At 34.0% G+C, this 18,699-nt stretch overlaps 1 protein-coding gene across 1 annotated transcript; it reads right to left on the reverse strand.

Moving 5' to 3' along the window:
• Window positions 1-32: 32 nt before the first annotated feature.
• LOC108981386 (kelch domain-containing protein 4) lies at window positions 33-10,811 on the reverse strand. Its single transcript, XM_018952530.2, has 20 exons — window positions 10,628-10,811; window positions 10,064-10,150; window positions 9,875-9,943; window positions 9,642-9,774; window positions 9,328-9,374; window positions 8,993-9,079; window positions 6,970-7,031; window positions 6,360-6,402; window positions 6,187-6,267; window positions 5,335-5,451; window positions 4,737-4,842; window positions 4,043-4,106; window positions 3,621-3,663; window positions 3,158-3,424; window positions 2,914-3,075; window positions 2,282-2,422; window positions 1,860-2,006; window positions 1,059-1,145; window positions 529-597; window positions 33-427 (listed from the first exon to the last, which is right to left on the reverse strand). Exons 1-20 carry the CDS (start codon window positions 10,757-10,759, stop codon window positions 335-337), a joined length of 2,037 nt encoding a protein of 678 aa, XP_018808075.1. The 5' UTR covers window positions 10,760-10,811; the 3' UTR covers window positions 33-334.
• Between the last annotated feature and the right edge of the window lie 7,888 nt (window positions 10,812-18,699).

The raw sequence follows: 18,699 nt of genomic DNA on the forward strand, positions 1-18,699 counted from the left end.
CTAATATTTAAGCATTGTCTTAACCCCTCGGAAACTATAATAAAATAAAAAAACAAGTAACATTTTAGTAGCTTATTAATGTTGTATCAAAATCAGCCCTTGCACAAAAGCAAAATTCTGCAAACGTAGTTGCCAAGTTTCTAAAGACACTTACATTCTGGGAAAAATAAATGGAAAGTTTTACTTGTGTGTGAATATTACGCAAGCATGTCTTACTCTTAGTACATATGCGGGCATATTCATGGGCTGTATAAAATATTAATTCTACTATGAAAATCAACAAATAAATCAGGCATATCTTCATGGCATAAACTGAGTTCAAAATTGCTGGGGTTCAATGCTTATTTTTCTTCTTCCCTCTCTTTCTTGAACTAGTCTCAGGCCCTTCTTCCTCCTCAGCCTTCTGCTCTGCCTCCAATATGGCCAGCTGCATCATATGCATAAAGAAAAAACAATGTAAATTTGATGTTTTTTGTTTCTTAGGCAGAAGTCCCATCTGAACCTTGAGATACAAACCAAAAAGTTTACCTCATCAAGAATTGGTTTAAGTTCACGATAACGAGCTCCAGCAAGATCAAAACCATCCTTACGGAGCTCCTGTGAGCCAATACAATTTATGTCACAAAAGCACAAAGACATTAACCCGTACATTCATTTACAATTTGGCATGTTTTACTTGGAAATCCAATGAAATTGGGTTTAGGGGAGTTTGAGATCACATCCAAACTAATGGATCTGTATTTCCCCCATTCACACAAAATCACCAAAGACACAGTTCAACTCAACCACTTCCAAGAATTGCTTTATGCAGCTTGTTTCGTAGGATTGGTGACTTGGGTTTGCCTTGCATCAATAAAATCAACTGAAACAATATTGTTGGTATTTTTTACGTTTTAATTCTAATTTCAACTGGAAATAAACCCCGGGAAAACCCAATCCATATTTGTTAATTAACCATATGAGGACAACAAAAGGCATATGAGAGAACATGTAGCAGGTTAGTTAATAAAATTGAAGAATGCATGTAAATAGGCTTATTATGAAGAGAACAAACAAACCTTCCCAGTGTGTTGAGTATGTTCATGAGCTGCCATTTGCCAGTACAAATTTGTACGTTTATAAAAATCCTTCAAAGATTCTCCAGGCTTCACGTGAAAAATGAGAAGCTATCAGTTGAGAAGATCATTGGCTGAAGTAGAAAACACATTAGAAGTCCAAGTTTGTGTCTGGATGAACAATTTAAAATTTTTTTAGTTATGGGATTTAAATCGATGTAATTAAATATGAGTAATGCTACTCATCATCCCTTTTACCATCATTCTCTATCATCCCATGATGTGGTATTAAATGATTGGAGACTATTTATTATATTTCACTTGTGGGCCTATCATAATGCCACATCAAGGGATGTTGAGAGGATGATGATAAAAATGATGATAAATAGATTTTTCTATTAAATATTATTTGGATGAATATATTTTAAAAATAAGAAATTATGACTATAATAGTAGTTTTTTTATAGGTAATTGAAAATTTAATAGGATGACTCAAAAGCTTAGTGGAAGTACACAAGACGTATACAAGAAAAACACCTGAAAAACACCTAATGATAAACGAGAAAAATACAAGAAAATCATAGAAACTCGGCCAATAAAAATCTATAACAGACGCCTAGAGAAACAAAGTATTGAAGAAGGTTCAAAGCTCATCCATCAGACTAGTAGTTACAATGATAATGATAGCGGCGGTGATGGTGACTTAGTGATAGTAGTGATACTATGTTAGTATTGGTATATCTGGGAAAAAAAAAATTATACATGTGTACATATATATGTGTGTGTGCGTGCATGTAAATGTACCACTGGGGTTCTTTGTGAATCTGAAAGGCCTAGACTGGCTCTGATCTGTTCTATTCTGGCCCGCTTTTCCTTTCTTCTTAGAGTCTTCCCCTTGCCTTTGATCAAAGCAACAGCATCTCCCATTTGAAGGGACCCATCACCTGCAGCCTACGTGCACAGAAGAGTGAAGCATAATTCAAACAAACCGGCACACCTTCCTCAATTTTATTTTTTAAATATAAAGTAGAAGCCCCTACATCTACGTTCTGCAGAATATCACCAGCTCTCTCTCACTCACTTACATGAGGGCAAAGTAAGGTTCAACTTTTTTTTACAAGGTTCAAATTTAAAAACACCGAGCATGACTTGGTATGAGGAGGGCGGGCAGCTAACTACTAAAAAATAACACAAGCATCTTTTGCTGAACAAGTAAGAACATGCACCTCCACATCATCATCATCACCACCATCACTAGTCTCATCGCTGTTGCTATCGCTATTGCATTCATCATCACTATCATCTTCATCGTCGTCATCATCCTCATCTTCATCCTCCGACGCTTCCACCCACTCAGATTCTGATGCCTTTGCCAATAAAATAAAGTGTAATCAGGCTAAGCAGACAAAATTGAATAAAGCTAGGACAACCAATAGGATTCTTTTTGCAACTTTTCTCAGATCCAAACAAACTGGATATGGAATTATAATATTTTTTTATGGGTATTGATGCAAATATATAATATTAGTAATGTCAACATTGTAGAAGCCCATTTTTAATGGTGTAATTTCAACCCATTAGAAGTTTCAACTTGGAACTTCAAAGACTATTAAATGGTCCACATTTAAGACTAGAAACTATCGCCTTACTTCTATGCCATCTATAAAGCCACCAGTAAAAGGATAGCAATAAGCATTGGTCGATTGTAATAGACTTTAATGGCATGAATGCACATGAATTCCTTGTATGTCCCGTGTACTTGGTTTCGCCTTTTTTAATAAAATTCTTATTTACTGATAAAAAAAAAAAAAAAAAAACAATAAGCATATTTATAGGTAGAGAAGGTAATGTAACAAACCGGTATGATGCACTTCCACTCATCGAGTTTGCTAAGATTAAGGGAATACAAGTCATCAAGTGTAATTTCTTGATCTTTGACCTCCATCATGCCCCCATATACGTACAATGTATCTCTTCCAACGACCGTGCAGGAGTTAATGCGCCCACAGGGTTTCACTATCTAGAATTTAGCACTAGATTAATAATCTAATAGTTGGAAAAATCTAAATGCCAGTGAAAATAAAATCAATAGTGTGGCAAACCTCTGGCAATACTGAATTTTGTATATCCAATTTGGCACTAGATTCAAGAGGCTTTCCAGATTTGGAAGCCAGCCCTCCATTACCAACATTCATGGTTGTTGACACGTGGTGAGATATCTCATCAATGTTGCTTTCTATGTCACCTGCTTCTTCATTATACTCTAAATTATCATCTTCACTCATTGCTGCACTCTCCTCTTGCTCAATTGGATTTGCCTTACCATCAAGATTGGCATCAGTATCTTTCTGCCCAGAACTCTTCTTTAACTGGAAAACACCGAGGCAAAAGGTAGCCACTATTAAAACAGAATCAATCTTCAAGGAATGACTTCCACTATATATACCCATAGAATGTGAAAGATTTGTGAGAAAAAAAGATTAGGGACGTAAGGGGTGGATATCCATATTAAATATTTTGTTCAGACTCTACCGGTTTTTTTTTCCTTCTAAACAGAGACTGTACCTTATTGTTTGTTGACTTCTCCTTCCGTAGCTCCAACGGGTACCTATATACAGAAGATATATACTTGCCAGTAAGTGGCACGGACTACAACATCAAATTCACAGTAAAAATATTCATTGGCTATACAAAAAAAACCAAAAGTTGTTCGACACCAAAAAAGTAATTAGAGAAAGAGAACCAGATATATATTAACCAAGCAAAAAAAATACCGTGATATTGCTATGCATTGACATTAGAAACATACAACTTAGTTTACAAAAACATAATAAGCTTACAGATTGAATTGACAGAGAACCAAGATTTAATAACCGAACTGACTCAACGTACCAATTGTAAGTTATAGGGTATGTCTGCTTAAGTAGCACTGACAATAATTTAAATAAACTCATCCATTTACGGAAGTAATCTCTGTTCGAACTTACCAGCGACGGCTGTCTAGCTGGAAGCCATAAAGTTCATTCAGGAACAAGCTCATTATCACATCACCTGCATATTTGAACAATAATAACAATAAGCACCCACCCCCCAAGAACAGTAATAACAAAAAGCATTAACCTAACCATACTGGGTCAGTGACAAACACTTACATTTCACAGTTATTCTTCTGCCGAGATAATTATCCATTAAAACACAAGACAAATAAGTTTTACTGACTAGCTTAGCTCTTTTTCTTCTCTCTGTCATGATTAGTACCTTGAAACACACCATCTCACTTCTCACTGATGCATTCATTGGTCTTGACCAACAGGGAAATATAAAATGCACTTCACTTTTCCCCATCTAACTGTCAGAAATTGGTTCAAATGGTATATAGGTAGCTTCCAAAGTGAAGGAGATTAGAATTACAATTCAAGAGGATTTAAATAAAATAGTTTCTTACAATCTTAACGAGAAACAAAACTATAAAATGACCACATGAAAGGTAGATGTTGAGGAGATGCAGTTCAAGTTGATAGGGGTTAGTTCCATATGGTAATGGGACAAGGATGGATGCAACACGAGCACGTATGATATAGCAAGCGGTTTAGAGGATAAGAAAAAAGAAATATTTAGATTACACTTAAGGTGAAAAATTCCGACATGAATACAGTAGTACATAGGCAAGAAAAAACTAACCTTTTATTTCCATATCCACCACACCCCCAAATAGCAAAGCCCGCTTCTTATGAACACACATGGAAAACCCAGCACGAGGCCCAGGAGGCATCCCACTTTTCTTTACCTGTTACAAAGGAAATGGCATTAGTAGCAATAAAAGACATTTGATAGCAACAAGATCACCAAATGAGAAATTAAAAATTTTATGAAAGGTGAATAGGAGAGACGTTTGCTCATGATTCATGCCATACTCTTCTGATAAAATATTACAACAGAGCTAAAACAACAACATAAGAGTCTGAATTTCACAGTATGATTGTTGCAATGAAAGGATTGGTCTACTTTCAAGAGCCAACAGCTTCAAACTTACCTAAGATTATGTACTGTTGATACAAATAACACTGAGTAATCAACTCACAAACATGGAGCACTCGGATAAATGTAAATAAGAACAGAGTGTTCTCTGCATACATCATACTTCTATTCAACAAACAAAGCAAAGCAATCAAATCTTAACATGAAAGATAACAGAACGGAAAAACATGTTTATAAAGGGAGCTATCAATACGCATCTAGTGTGGACTGGGTAAATAAAGAAGGCACTGAATTCACAAACCTTACTCCATTCCCAAGTCCTAGGATCAAGGGACCACAAGTCTGAATGAACAATTCCCTTCTCTGAGCTGTTCTTATCAGATGAAACCTCTTTGGAATAGCCACCATATAAGAAAATCTGCAATGTCAAACCAACTCTGTAAAATATATGATTTTATTTTTCTCCTCTCAATATTTGAATTTAGAGGCTTAGAGCTGGCAAAAAAAGACCACAATGTCAACTTCTTTGAAAAGGATGAAATAAACCATAAATGTGAGATACCTTTATGAGATAATTATAGATGATCCATTAAGAATCATCTACAAACCAACAATAAAGGAATGGTATATAATTGAAAAGCACCTTGCACCTATCAGGCTATCTATGACTTGTAACTATGTCAGAGATTTAGAACCAATCTTAACAGTATGCATCAAATTATGACCATCTACGTCGATAAAATCACTGGAAAAACCTAGATAAAATCAGTGCAGAATCTAAAATTTTCTTTTCAAAATTTTTTGTGAAAAAGTAGGCCACCAAAAGATCATTACTCATACAAAGGAAGAACTATTTGTCATATCACAAAAACATGACTCGAAACAATATGGGAACATCACAAGATGAGAGGAAGATTTTAAAAATTAACAACTCTAACTAGCGAAGTGAGGTGATCAGCTCAGACTTCAGTTCTGAAATTACTAAGATCAGTTCCTCCTCAAGACCAACAAAATTTGACTTTCTGATTGATACCTACTTGCCCCCAGACTTCATAGCACATCTTGAGCAAAGAATGGAACATTTACAATCCAAAACTAAAGCAGGGAGTATTTCCATGGTTACAATAATAAAGTGCATTTCTAAATCACAGACCTCATCTTGGTAAACAAAAAACTGAAAGCCACTGCGGGCACTTGGCCACATGGATCCAGGCCTAGACTTTATTTCTTGCCACTACAATGCATTGCATTAGCATCAGTTATCAAAAAAAACAACAATAGATAATGGTAATACAATCCAACTACAAAAGGGGCCAAAAATTTCACCTTGAACTGATCCAGGTCAAAAATATGCAAATCGTTATAATACCTGCATAAATGGAGTAAAATAACTGCATTAATTATCATATGGCAGTGAGTAAAAAGAAACTCATGCAATTCTCAGACGGAACGCAAAAAACCAATCAGGAAGAAGAAAAGAGTTTTAATGTTAAACACGTATTGCAAAAAACAACAACCGCCACATCAAAGTACTTTAAAACTCCAGTGCCATGACAACTAAAAAGTATAAACAACATAGCAAGGTTCTGATTCTGGGTTCAATCATTCAAATACTTAAATTATTGAATTAAACAGATGCCGAAAGTTCAAACACCCCGGTTATAAAATTTTGATAAATATCCTTGTCGAATGATATGTAGCATCAAGGAGACCATGAATTGTTTTAATCAATTTAAAGCATTTAAAATATTCTGCTTTTCCAATTAAAGAGAATCATCTCCCAGTAGAGACACAGATGCAACAAAATAAACTCACAATTAGTGCCCTAAAGTGGTTTGGGTCAAAGCATTCAACATCAAGCAATCAGACAATCAACACAGACCCATTAATATACAATGATGAAACCTTTAACAATAAAGAAAGACTTAACAACAACCTCACTTCTCTAAGGGTGTCATAGAAGCCACCGAATACAATAATCTTGTGCTTGTATAAAACCTGCAAAAGATGAAGACAAAGGTCCATGTGAGATGAGGACAGGACTCAATTATGAATTTATACTATGTACATCAAAACCTGAGTGGAAGACAATATCAAGTTAGAAAGCTGAACACAATACCATTAAAAAATAAAAAAGGCAAAAGGCCAAAAAGCTACAACTTAGTCATTCAACGAGAAGGAAAATAAATAAATAAATACTTATGCATTCAGTGTGCTGGTCGGTGATGTGGAAAGAGAGAAAGAAAGAGAAGCTTTGAGAGATACAAGTAAATTAGAAAGAAACAGCCTAGACAGTAGGGAGAGAAAAAACAAAAAAAGACAATCATTCCATCCATGAAATATATCAATGCAAATAATGAACTGCTGATAATAATTTACATATTCTATGAGCATCTAAAGGCATAGACTTAACAGCAACTGATACTCTAGCATTGACAAAGACCAAACAGCATGACATACAATTTTCCAGCTTCCTAATACATGTAGGACTTTCCTAATTAATATGTGTTTCAAATTTATCTGGACCATATTAGAGAAAGAAGAGATGGAATTTCTATAACAAGATCAATACAGAAAACTCCACAGATTTCACACGTGAATAAAACTCCAAACAAAAGAAAATATTTAGTTACTGAGGAGATACTGATATTGAACTTGAAGGTAACTTGTGTAGATTGTTCAATCCAGCAAATCGCAATCTTGAGTTATCATTGCGAAATTTTTTTTTTTTTTTTATTGGCACCAGGTGTCTAAGAACAACATCCCGACTAATCCCGGGAGTGCACAGGCCCTCGGCAAGGAGTTTCCCACAAGTGCACATCGGGTAATTCAAGGAGAAAATCCTCCAGTCCGATGGCCCCTAGAGATTGTTTGCACCCAAGGGGATTTGAACCTTTTATTAGTTTCAAAACCGATACTAATTGGAAACCTTTTATAGCATGTCATATTCAACATGAAACCATATAAAAATAAATAAATAAGAAATTGGCCAAGGTTGACAGATGAGTTGTTCGGATGATTTTTTCAGTCTAGAACATGAAACCATATATATTGATGACACCGTATTATTTGACAGAATCATAAACAACAATTTGCAAAATTTGTTTAGGTTTTTGTAATGCCTATGCTCATCGTAATAACAAATCATTTTTCTTGAAAGAGCACCTGGAGGTCTAAGTTCCCACAAGGGCTGTGTTTTCTTTGCTTGGACAGTCTCTCTAGGCAAGATTCTCACCACTGATAACATAAGAAAAAGACACATCGTATTAGTTGGTTGGTGCTACATGTGTAAGAGGAGTGGGGAGACCGTGGATCATCTTTTACTCCATTGTGAGATTCCTAGTGCTCTATGGAGTGGTTTCTTCATACGTATTGGTATGGCTTGGGTCATGCCCAGAAGAAGATTGGACCAATCCCTATTATTGGAGAGGGCTAGGTGGCAGCTCACAAATCGCAATGATGTGGAAAATGGTCCGTACTTATCTCATATGGTATATTTGGAAGGAAAGAAACGGTAGAAGTTTTGAGGATCATGAACGACGCTGAAAGAGCTCAAAACTTTCTTTTTCGATACCATCTTCCTTTGAACAGCTTCTGTAGACTTTAATGGGCTTAATTTTCACGATTGTATCTTTTTCTCCTAATATATAGGCTTATGTCTTGTATACTTTATGTTTACTTAGATTGCACCGATTACTGAAGTCTTATTATTTATCCAACACAAACTTAAATGTCAAGAGATTATCAATGACTACTTCTAGGTTGCTTTAAGACTACACCAAGTCTCAATTCCACTTCACCCAAACATAATATAAATGAACTAAAGTACAAATCCGTTCTTCAAAAATATATTCTGTTTTCAGCTAACACATTTTCTTATAATTTACATGCATGATTGAAACTAATAAAGTAAAGATCCTATCTGACATGGACGTCAATCTAGAATAACCTGAACTTACCATTCGATGACCCGAGCGTGGACTAGGGCACCCTTTTAGATTTAGTTGTTCCCATTGGTTTGTTTTCAGGTCCAACATCCAAAAGTCCTGTGAGAAAAAGGATGACATTGTCAGATCAAGCATGAAAATATACGTATAGAGGTAATACAGTTCAAAACCATATCTATTCTCAGCCATGCATTCTTGAATAAAAAAAAGAATATTATTTTTTTTTTTAGGTAAGAATCAAAGATTTTACTAAAAAAATCAAAAGGTATAGCCTGAGTACAAAGGAAGTACAAGAGGAAGACCTAACAAGAAATAGGCAAAAAGCAGCAAGATAAAACATGGTTCACCTTGTAGTGATGGAACCTCTCTTGATTTGGGGATGTAAACTCACCACCTAACAACAAAAAAATGTGACTATATACATGTATCAAATGACATTTAATGTGTCTTTATCTCTCTCTCTCTTTTTCTGTGTGTGTGTGTGTCAGTGTGTGTGTGTATGTATGTATGTATGTATGTATGTACTTAAGCAAAGATTTTTATTTATTTTTTGATAAGTAAAAGTAAAACTTTATTGATAGGAATAGGCATAGCCCAAGTGCACATGAAGTATAGACAGGAAATGCGTAAGTAACATTAAGCAAAGATGTTATCAGTTTACCAAAGAGATAGAGGTAATTCTTCCAAGCAACTGCCTGATGAGCACTACGAGGAGGTGGGCTATTAGGGCTTGAAACCAACTTCCATTCCTGCTTTTCCACATCAAACCTGTAAAGATCACCGTACACATATGTCTGCAACCATTCAAATTAGCATAGAATCTACGTAAGTGAAGCAGAAGCATACTTCTCTTCAAATAGAGCAAATATTACAGCGATGAATGTTAGACCTAACCTTGTTGCCATTGTAGAATTCACCCCCGTAAAGGATCAACTCTGTCTCTTTCAAGGGATTAATGTTTAGCTACAAAGGTAAGTCAGTAAGATAAGAAAAGAAATCTTTTAATGATACGGGTAAAAGGAAAAAAAATAAAAGAAGTAGCACACTCAATAAAATTGCCGAGACTACAAGTAAGGGTATTACCGTGCAGTTGGAACGGGGAGATGGCGCTGGGACATTCTCCTCAATGTGGACTTCCTTCTTCTTTGCTTCCTCCTTTTGTATACTCAACTGTGGAATCAAATGCATCCAATATAATCATACACTTCAAGAAAACAGTCACTTCTTCATTGTTTGTTGAAGAATGTGACCATTCAATTCATAAAATAAATTTCATTTGAGCAACATCCCTTCTGATAAAACCCATTGAATCTAACTATGTGATAAGCTCAACTTAAGCCTCCATTTACCTCAAATGGATATTCGACAAAAGAGCTTGTGGGTGTCCCTTTCGACTTAACATCACTTTCTATCAAAGTTTTCCAGGAATGACAGACAATAGCCCAAATTCTAAATTAGCTTAGTGAATCAAATTAATTAATTACCAGTCTTCAATTTCGGTAAAATGTTCAGAATTTCTGTCTAAATATTCGATCAATCTCATGAGAACCATCAATCTATATACCAAAGTTAGCTTATTTAATTCATGTTTAACTAAAGAACTATATAGGTATATAGGGAAACTATAGAAATACTGAACATGAGTACCAAAATGGCATCGATGTCATCCTCAGGAGAGAGCTTCTTGGAATCTCTACGAGCTTTCTTTTCCTCTGCTTTCGCTGTTTTCTTCTCTGTTTTCTCTTTGCCTTTCCCGGGCTTCTTCGTTTTCTTCCCCATCGTTCAAAGCGCGGCTAGCTCTCGGAGCAGACCTCACTCGGTTCGCGAGAGTGGGAGAGGGACGCACTGGCACGGCTTATAAAAACGACGGCGTTGGACTTGGAACCGTGTCGTTTTGAAAGGGCGGGCTCCATTTTGGTTTTTATTTTTTATTTTAGAAGAAAATATAAGAAATTATTACCATTTACCTTCGAAATCAAATTATAGCGTGTAAATAGTTTAATTTTTAGAATACCTCTAAAAATATAATTAAAATATACAATAATAATAACAACAAACATTTCAAAATAAACACTATAGTGTAGAAAGTGAAAATAAACCGAGAAATGAAATCCAACTATTCTAGTCCTCATTGGCACCATTTCATACTTTGGCATGACACTCTCACTTCTCACTCACTCACTCATATGTGCACTTCAAAAGTGTAGCATGTTTAAGCAAATCCATGGGTTGAAGGAAAGGAGTACTCTTTTAGCTCAACGTCTCAACTCCCAAATCATTTGTATTGCTTATATTCCTTAACAGTTCAATAAATGAATGAATTTTCCTTCCTCCACGAGGAGAACCAATGGAATATTTGCTATAGACTAGATTACTTTCACAATGGTTAGAATCTTAATTTAATCCATAACCATGGTGGTCAGTCATTGTCAATGAGGTCAATCTCTTCCCTATCAGAGTGAAAAATGCCTTTATATTCGCATTTCGAAGCACAACAACGATGACACCTTCTATTTGCATGGAATCACAACAACAATGGCACCTTCTCCTTCAAGTTTGTTTGGAATCTTCTTAGGTAGCATTACCCTCCCTATTAAGATTTTTGTTTTTCTTTGAAAATTATGATCTAATGGCATTCCTTTTCATGACAGGATCCAACATTGTAATATTCATGTGGCTTCTAAATGCAATAACTCACGAAAGGATATGGTGATACATTTGATCATGTTTTCTCCAACTGTAAGTTATCCAAAGGGAACATATGGCTACGTTTGGATGCTAAAATGATTTCAGATAGTTTGTGAATAGTAGTGAATAATAATAAAAAATAATAAATAGTTTATGAATAATGATGAATGATAGTGAATAATAGTTTGAAACTATTTCACTTACGAAAAATAGCCTAATATAACCTATCACAGTTAGAAACTCAATGTCATTCAATGGTGGTCCTCCTTTAAAGACTCATATCAACTTAATTTACTTGCTCAACTTCTTCCTCCCTTCATCTTTTGGGAACATTGGCTTGCTAAAAATAAAGCCCGTTTTGATTCTTGAAGACTCTTATACTCCTATTGCCACCATGATCCATAAAATTACTAATTGCTTAAGAGAATCTCCTCAAGCCTCGTTCTACTGTGTCATCTACTAATGTTTCTATCATTCATCATCTTCACATTCTCCCAACCATCATCTTGATTAAGAGACCTTATTCGTTGGCTGGCCCCTTCTCAAGGATCTCTCAAGTTCAACATCAATCGCACCTATAAAGGTAATCTAGGGTCTGCTGGTTGTCAAGGGTTTCTTCGATCCGATAATTGCTATTTTGTTGCTAGTTTTTCTTGCTATCTTGGTATGGGTACTAATACTTTTGCCAAGTTGTCTACTTTGAAGATTTGGCTTACTTTGTGCTATCAATGAAGTGTTCCTAACCTTCTTGTGGAAAAGGATTTCCTCATCGTAATGAATTGGTTTTATAACAATTCTTGTCCCTCTTGAAAATATGCTGATCTTTAGGATGATATTTCACATTTTAACCATTTATTTCTGTTAAAGGGAAAAACCCCCTAGGCCTATATGGCATCCCAGGCACAATCCAAAGGGCCATTATCAGGAAGTACTAAACAAAAGATAATGAGTGAACAAGAAAAAACCAGTGTTAAAGAGAAAGAGGAAGGCAATAGAGAAAAGAGAAAAAGAAGAAGGGGGGAAAGTCAGTCGGATACACAAGAGAAAAGTGGGATAAAGTTGACTTCCTCACCGACCACTAATTGGGCCACAATAAAAAGGGAATTTGAGATCTGAGGAAACGAAACTTCCTACCAACGAATAGAGCTTTATGAGAACACATAGATCACCCTCAACCTCACGAGAATAGCTACTGATAGGATCTTCTCCAGAAAAGAGGTATCTGACTTCCATTGTACAAAAAGAAATTAAAGTCCATGAGAGATTGTAAGATGCTCATATTATAATGGATTTGCCCTTCAAATAACCTGTGAACGTAGCCTTATGCTGAACCACGTAAATCTGTATGTCTTTATCTCTATTTATATTTCCTATATTTATTTTTTATTCACTGTTATGGATGTACGTACGGGCATCGTCCCACTATTTCGAACTGCTATCGTGGGTTTCGAACCACCTCATCTAGTCTTAGACTACCTCAGTGGGTCGAGAATGATTTTTTCTCCCAATCCAACCTGTTATGCAATTTTTTGCATTAACACTTTCTACTCATGTTTACATAGAAGGGAGCACTTTAGCAGATAGTCTCACTACTCATATAGCTTTGGGCAGCAATGTAAGTTTCTCTTCCATTTATGAATTTTCCTAACATATGGTTGGCCATTTTGCTTTGGATCCACATGTAGGTATCCCCAACTTCCGACATTAGATTGTTCTTCGTGGTTTTTTCTTGTATTTTCAGCCTCGTTTCATTCCTAACAATGGTTTTTTCCTCTTTGTTCATAGAAGTCTGGTTTTGGAGTTTCCATCTATAATCCTCTTGCTCTTTTTATATAAGGTATTATTCTACTATAAGTGAAAGTCTATCAATAAAATTGAAATATCGTTCTATTCTTTAAAAGAACGAATGAATGTATTTTTTTTTTAAATATGTTCATAGTTATACTTTTACAAGTCCTTGGTTTTTGGCTTTTTTTTTTCCATCGTCATGGCCTTCTATACTGTCTAATAAAATTAGGAGTATTATCCTTATTCTCTAAAAAAATAAAAGAAAATAAATCTAATGATTACGGTCCTATAATTTCTCGACTCGTAATCGGGAAAAGGTCGTCATGCATGGAGACAGTTTCATTGACAGAAGGAAAAAAATTAAATATAATTTTGTTAGAATATTATTTTTGTTTTAGAATTTGAAAAAATTGAATTGATTTTGTGTTTTTGTTGAAAATTTTAAAAAAATATAATTAGTAGGTAATGATTAGATAAAAAAAGTTAAAAATTTGAAATTGAAAAGTATTTGTGTTTACGATGTTTAGATATTGAGATTAGATGAGATGAGATGAAATAATATGAAATGAAATGAAATCGTATTTCTATCCAATCAAACCTTAAAATCCTTAAAAAAAGAATAAAATACGGAAGTCGTCTCTACATCTAGAAAGAAAACTCTTCTTTTCAACATTGATATTAATTTCTTATGTTAATTATGCCAGCTCTCTAATGTGTATATGTCACAACTATGTCATTCATGCTAAAGTTAGTAAGCACGAAAATTGATTTTGACAAGAATAATGACACAACTGCAATTCTCTAACAACTATTTTAAAATCCATCTCACAATCAATTAATATAAGCACGTTATTTTAGGGGTGGGCAGTGGGAGCCACACCCCGCTACCCTGTCTCACCCCTGCATGGGCGGGGTTGGCAACCTCACCACCCCATGCGAGGCAGTGGGGGTGGGGGCCCCTGCCCTGCAAAGAGAGAATCCAGTGGGGGTGGGGGGCGGCCTGACCCCAACAGGGCCCCACCCTGCCTCCCGCTCTCTTATATATAAAAATAAATAAATTTTAAATATTTATATAAATGTATACAATTTGTTCAAGACTTGAAATTGTATCCAAGTTATTTGATTACCTTGGCCTCCTAAGTCAACCTTTATATAAGAGGTTAAGGCAATAACAATAGTCATACTTAAACAATGTGAGACTTAATGACAATTTAAAATACAACTCTAATGAATTTAAAAACTATGTTACTAGTTTTTAATTTTTTTTTTTTTTGTATTTATAAATTTTAATTATGTTATAATTTGGATCCAAAAACATCAGAAATAATTTCTAGACCACATGGGTCATGGTAGTATTGGCCTGGGCGGGGGGCAGGGTGGATAAGGTTTTCTACCCTGCCTCCTGGCACGGGGGCGGAGTTGAAAAGCCTTCCCCCACATGGTGTTGGGTGGGATGCAGGGAAGGGTCCATCTTGCCCCGCACTATACAAGTATCATCCTTACGCTATTTCATTAATAATAAATGTCAATTTTACAAAATTACTACTCATTTTAATATATAATTGTAAAAGAGTTATAATCTATTCATTTTATTTTTAAGAAACTCCAAAGCAATGCCTACCCATGATCAATACATTTGTGTTCAACCGATAACTAAATTTAATTTTGTAGCTTGTGTGTTTTTATTTTTTCTTGATCATGTTCAAGTACTCTAAGGCTCAATTTGCACTGCCGAGTGACCTAATCACGGCTCATAATATAGATCATCATAGTCTTAGATTTAGGAAAATTATATAATAACAACTATATCATAATTTATTTACAACTAATTAAGTATTAAATAATTATTTTTTCATGTCCTTTAAACTATTACTAGGACAATAATTTTGAAATAAAGCAAAAAGAAATATTTTTTTTAATATGAAGTTGTAGATAAATTATAGAATAGTTGGTGTTGTGCTATTATCCAATACTTTCAACATATGGACAACAATTTGAATTCTTATTCTCATTTAGTTATACAGATGAGATAAGATGATATGATAAATATGTAAATAATAGTGAAATAGTTTGTAAATGATAGTGAAATAGTTTGATTAAAATGTTTTATGAGATTTTGATAAATGAGAGAGAAAGTATTGAATAAAAATATTATAAAGTTAAAATATTGTTATAATATAAGTTTGTTTTGGAATTTGAAAAAGTTAATTTTTTTAAAAAAATTTAAGAAAATTATAATGATTAGTTGAAAAGTTAAAATTTTAAAATTGAAAAGTGTTTGAATTTAAATGATATTTGAATGTTAAGATAAGATGGATTGAGACCATATGTGAAATCAAACGAAGTCTTACACAATAATCTCATTGAGGCTAAACAGGTTGCGTTTGGATTTTGAGATGAGATAAATTGAGTTCTTTACAAATATTAACGAGTTGAAATGGTAGAGTGAGTTTTGTAAAATCTACTTAAAATGAGTTTAGATATTAAAATGAATTTAAATGTGTATATGAGAAGTTAAAAATGATTGTAGATCACGCATGTAAAGAGATTAGTAGGTCTCACATATAAAATAGTCTTGAGTTGAGTAATGTTTAATGATTTAAAAATTATATATTTAGATGTTAAATTAAATTTAAATTTGAACTCAACTCAGATGAACTCAACTCCTTTCATGTTCCAAACATAGCTGAAAAGATTCTGCTTGGCCCCCTCCCACGAGCCTACTGCCTGCCTGCCTGCTTTCTTAATTATTACTCAACACGAAATTCCATAATTAAAGAAAATCAAACATGAATATCATGACCATGATTAGCTTTGTAATGGTCACCATTATTAACATGCAAAGTAAAAGCTAGCAGAAATAGCAGCTTTAGTTTCTAAACAATTGGGTATAGACCGGAGGATACACACACACACACACACATATATATATATATATATATATATATTATAGGCAAATTACTAGCTATAAATATTAGAATAAGAGAAGTGAATGAGAATCATGGGTACGAAGGTGAAGTTTGGGTGTAGGAGTTGCTCCAAGCTGATGGAATAGGTGAGAATAGCTTACGGCAATATTGTCGAAAGTAGCCTATTGGACGATAATGTTATTGTATGCGATACAATAGATCATATTTTTATGAAGTTTGTCGTCTTCTAAAAGACCATGATTTTAAGCATCTAAAATATATATCCTTTATGACACGAGAGATGATCTTTCAATCTGAATTAGTGAGACGATCATTTTAAATGATTGTGACAACTACAAGCGAATCTCTTTGTAAGAGGCAGCCATATATATAAAATGAAAAGTTATATTTGTAATCGTGGAATGCGTAAGTGTCGTGTAATATTTTTGAAAAAAATGAATAAATACAATATCTATATTATGAAAAAATAAAATTAATTTTTTAATAGTAAATTTTTTTTTTTTTTAAAATGGTTGCATATTTTATGACTGTATATAACATTACTCATATATAATTCCTAACAACATTCATTGTATGTACTCTACTCTTCGAGGAGTACTAAGTTGAAATGCGGTTGGTCTTTATAACCATAATTTAAGATAAAAAGCACTTTGTAAACAGATGAAGCTAGGGAAAGACAGAGACTAAGGAGACGTTTGGATTTGAAAATGACTTGAGATGACTTGAGATGAGTTGAGATGAGTTGTGAATAGTAATGAGATGAGTTGTGAATAGTAGTGAGATTTGTGAGTTAAAGTTGCTGAATAGTAATGAATAGTAGTGAGATGAGTTGAGATGAGTTGAGATGAACTGAGATGAGCTGAGATGTCCTACGAATCCAAACGTGTTCTAAAAAGAAGAGTACCTCGAGGTTGTCTGTCCCTCTTTTTATCGAAGTAATGCCAAACCCTAGCACTAGAGGCAGTCTTTTCTCTCCTTTCTTAATGGTTGTTTATGGTTTACTTTTTCCTCGCACTGTCTCTCAAAAGGAGAATCCACTTGTGTTTCAAATTCAATTACGTACACACAAGTTGTAAATAAATCTGAATCGTTTTGCGCATGCAAGTCTTAATATTTGTATAATGGCTTTAAAGCTATATATGCCTCTAATGGAAGATCTTTTTACAGGCCGTCACAGTTGTTGCTCCATGCCTAGGTACTGATTTATATATATTATATATACATAACAATTTATTAAGCCTTAATTAATGTTGCAAAAAAAAAAAAAATACAATTGAAATGCCTTTTATGGAATCTTATGCATATTAATGCATAGTAGGAAGACTTTTATGACTTGTATGTTTTAAGCCTAGCTTCAAGTTCACCGTTTCAAATTCTGTATATTAATCATATGCGGTGCATCAAATAAAAGAATAATGATATATACAAGTTTCAAATATACAAGTATCGTATAAATTTTTTATAAAAAAAAAAAATGAATTCTATTAAGAAAATAGAACTGCTACAAACCCAAAGATATATTATACAAAGTAAATGTGATACTCCATATGATATGGATAAATGTTGGTAATGTATGAGATCTCACATTGCTTAGGAAGGAAAAGTTCTTGCTCTTTATAAGGTTCTAATTGTATCATTGACTAGTCATTTTGGAGTATAGACCATGTGGTTTAAGTATTCCATTAGGCTGTTACAAATAGTATCAGAGACTATTCCAACCAGAATTGTTTGAAAATGAGAAGTTCTTGCTTTTTATAAGATTCCAATAAGACTCTAATTGTATCATTGACTAGTTCTTTTAGAGTATAGGCCATGTGGTTTGGATATTCCATTGGGACGTTACAGTAAATCTACATACTGATGTGATTTCATGGAATCTGTTAGATTTATTTTATAATAAAAGTAATGTTATAATTTGACATACAAAATCAAGCTATATCAGTCTATAGATTTATTTTTATATAACTTATTTGTGGTTAAAATATTTTTATATAAATTTTTTTTATGGGACTATTTTTTTTAAAAAAAAGTTTGTATTAATTCATAACTTTATCTCTAACCTTACTCATCAAATAACAGTCGAATGGCGAAATCTAGACTCCACCTAATGAAATATCTCCCTATTGACAAGACAAATTGGGCAAGAGCATTAATAATCTCAAGAAGTGGTTTAGTAGTGATCTTGAGACGAGCCGTAAGGCGTAACGGAACATTTTAAAAAACGTCTCCAAAAGAACTCATAAAAAACGAGAGAAACTGAATATTAATTAAGAAAAATGACAAAACATAGGATTACATCCCGCATGACACATG

This window comes from Juglans regia, chromosome 2 (assembly GCF_001411555.2).
Source record: "Juglans regia cultivar Chandler chromosome 2, Walnut 2.0, whole genome shotgun sequence".
NCBI lineage: Eukaryota > Viridiplantae > Streptophyta > Magnoliopsida > Fagales > Juglandaceae > Juglans > Juglans regia.

Coding starts and splice junctions, on each gene's coding strand:
- LOC108981386 (XM_018952530.2), bottom strand. CDS start 10,759: ATGGGGAAGAAAACGAAGAAGCCCGGGAAAGGCAAAGAGAAAACAGAG. Junction 7,032..8,992: donor CACGCTCGGGTCATCGAATG/GTAAGTTCAGGT, acceptor CATCTTTTGCAG/GTTTTATACAAGCACAAGAT. Junction 3,425..3,620: donor AGAAGTCAACAAACAATAAG/GTACAGTCTCTG, acceptor GGTGTTTTCCAG/TTAAAGAAGAGTTCTGGGCA.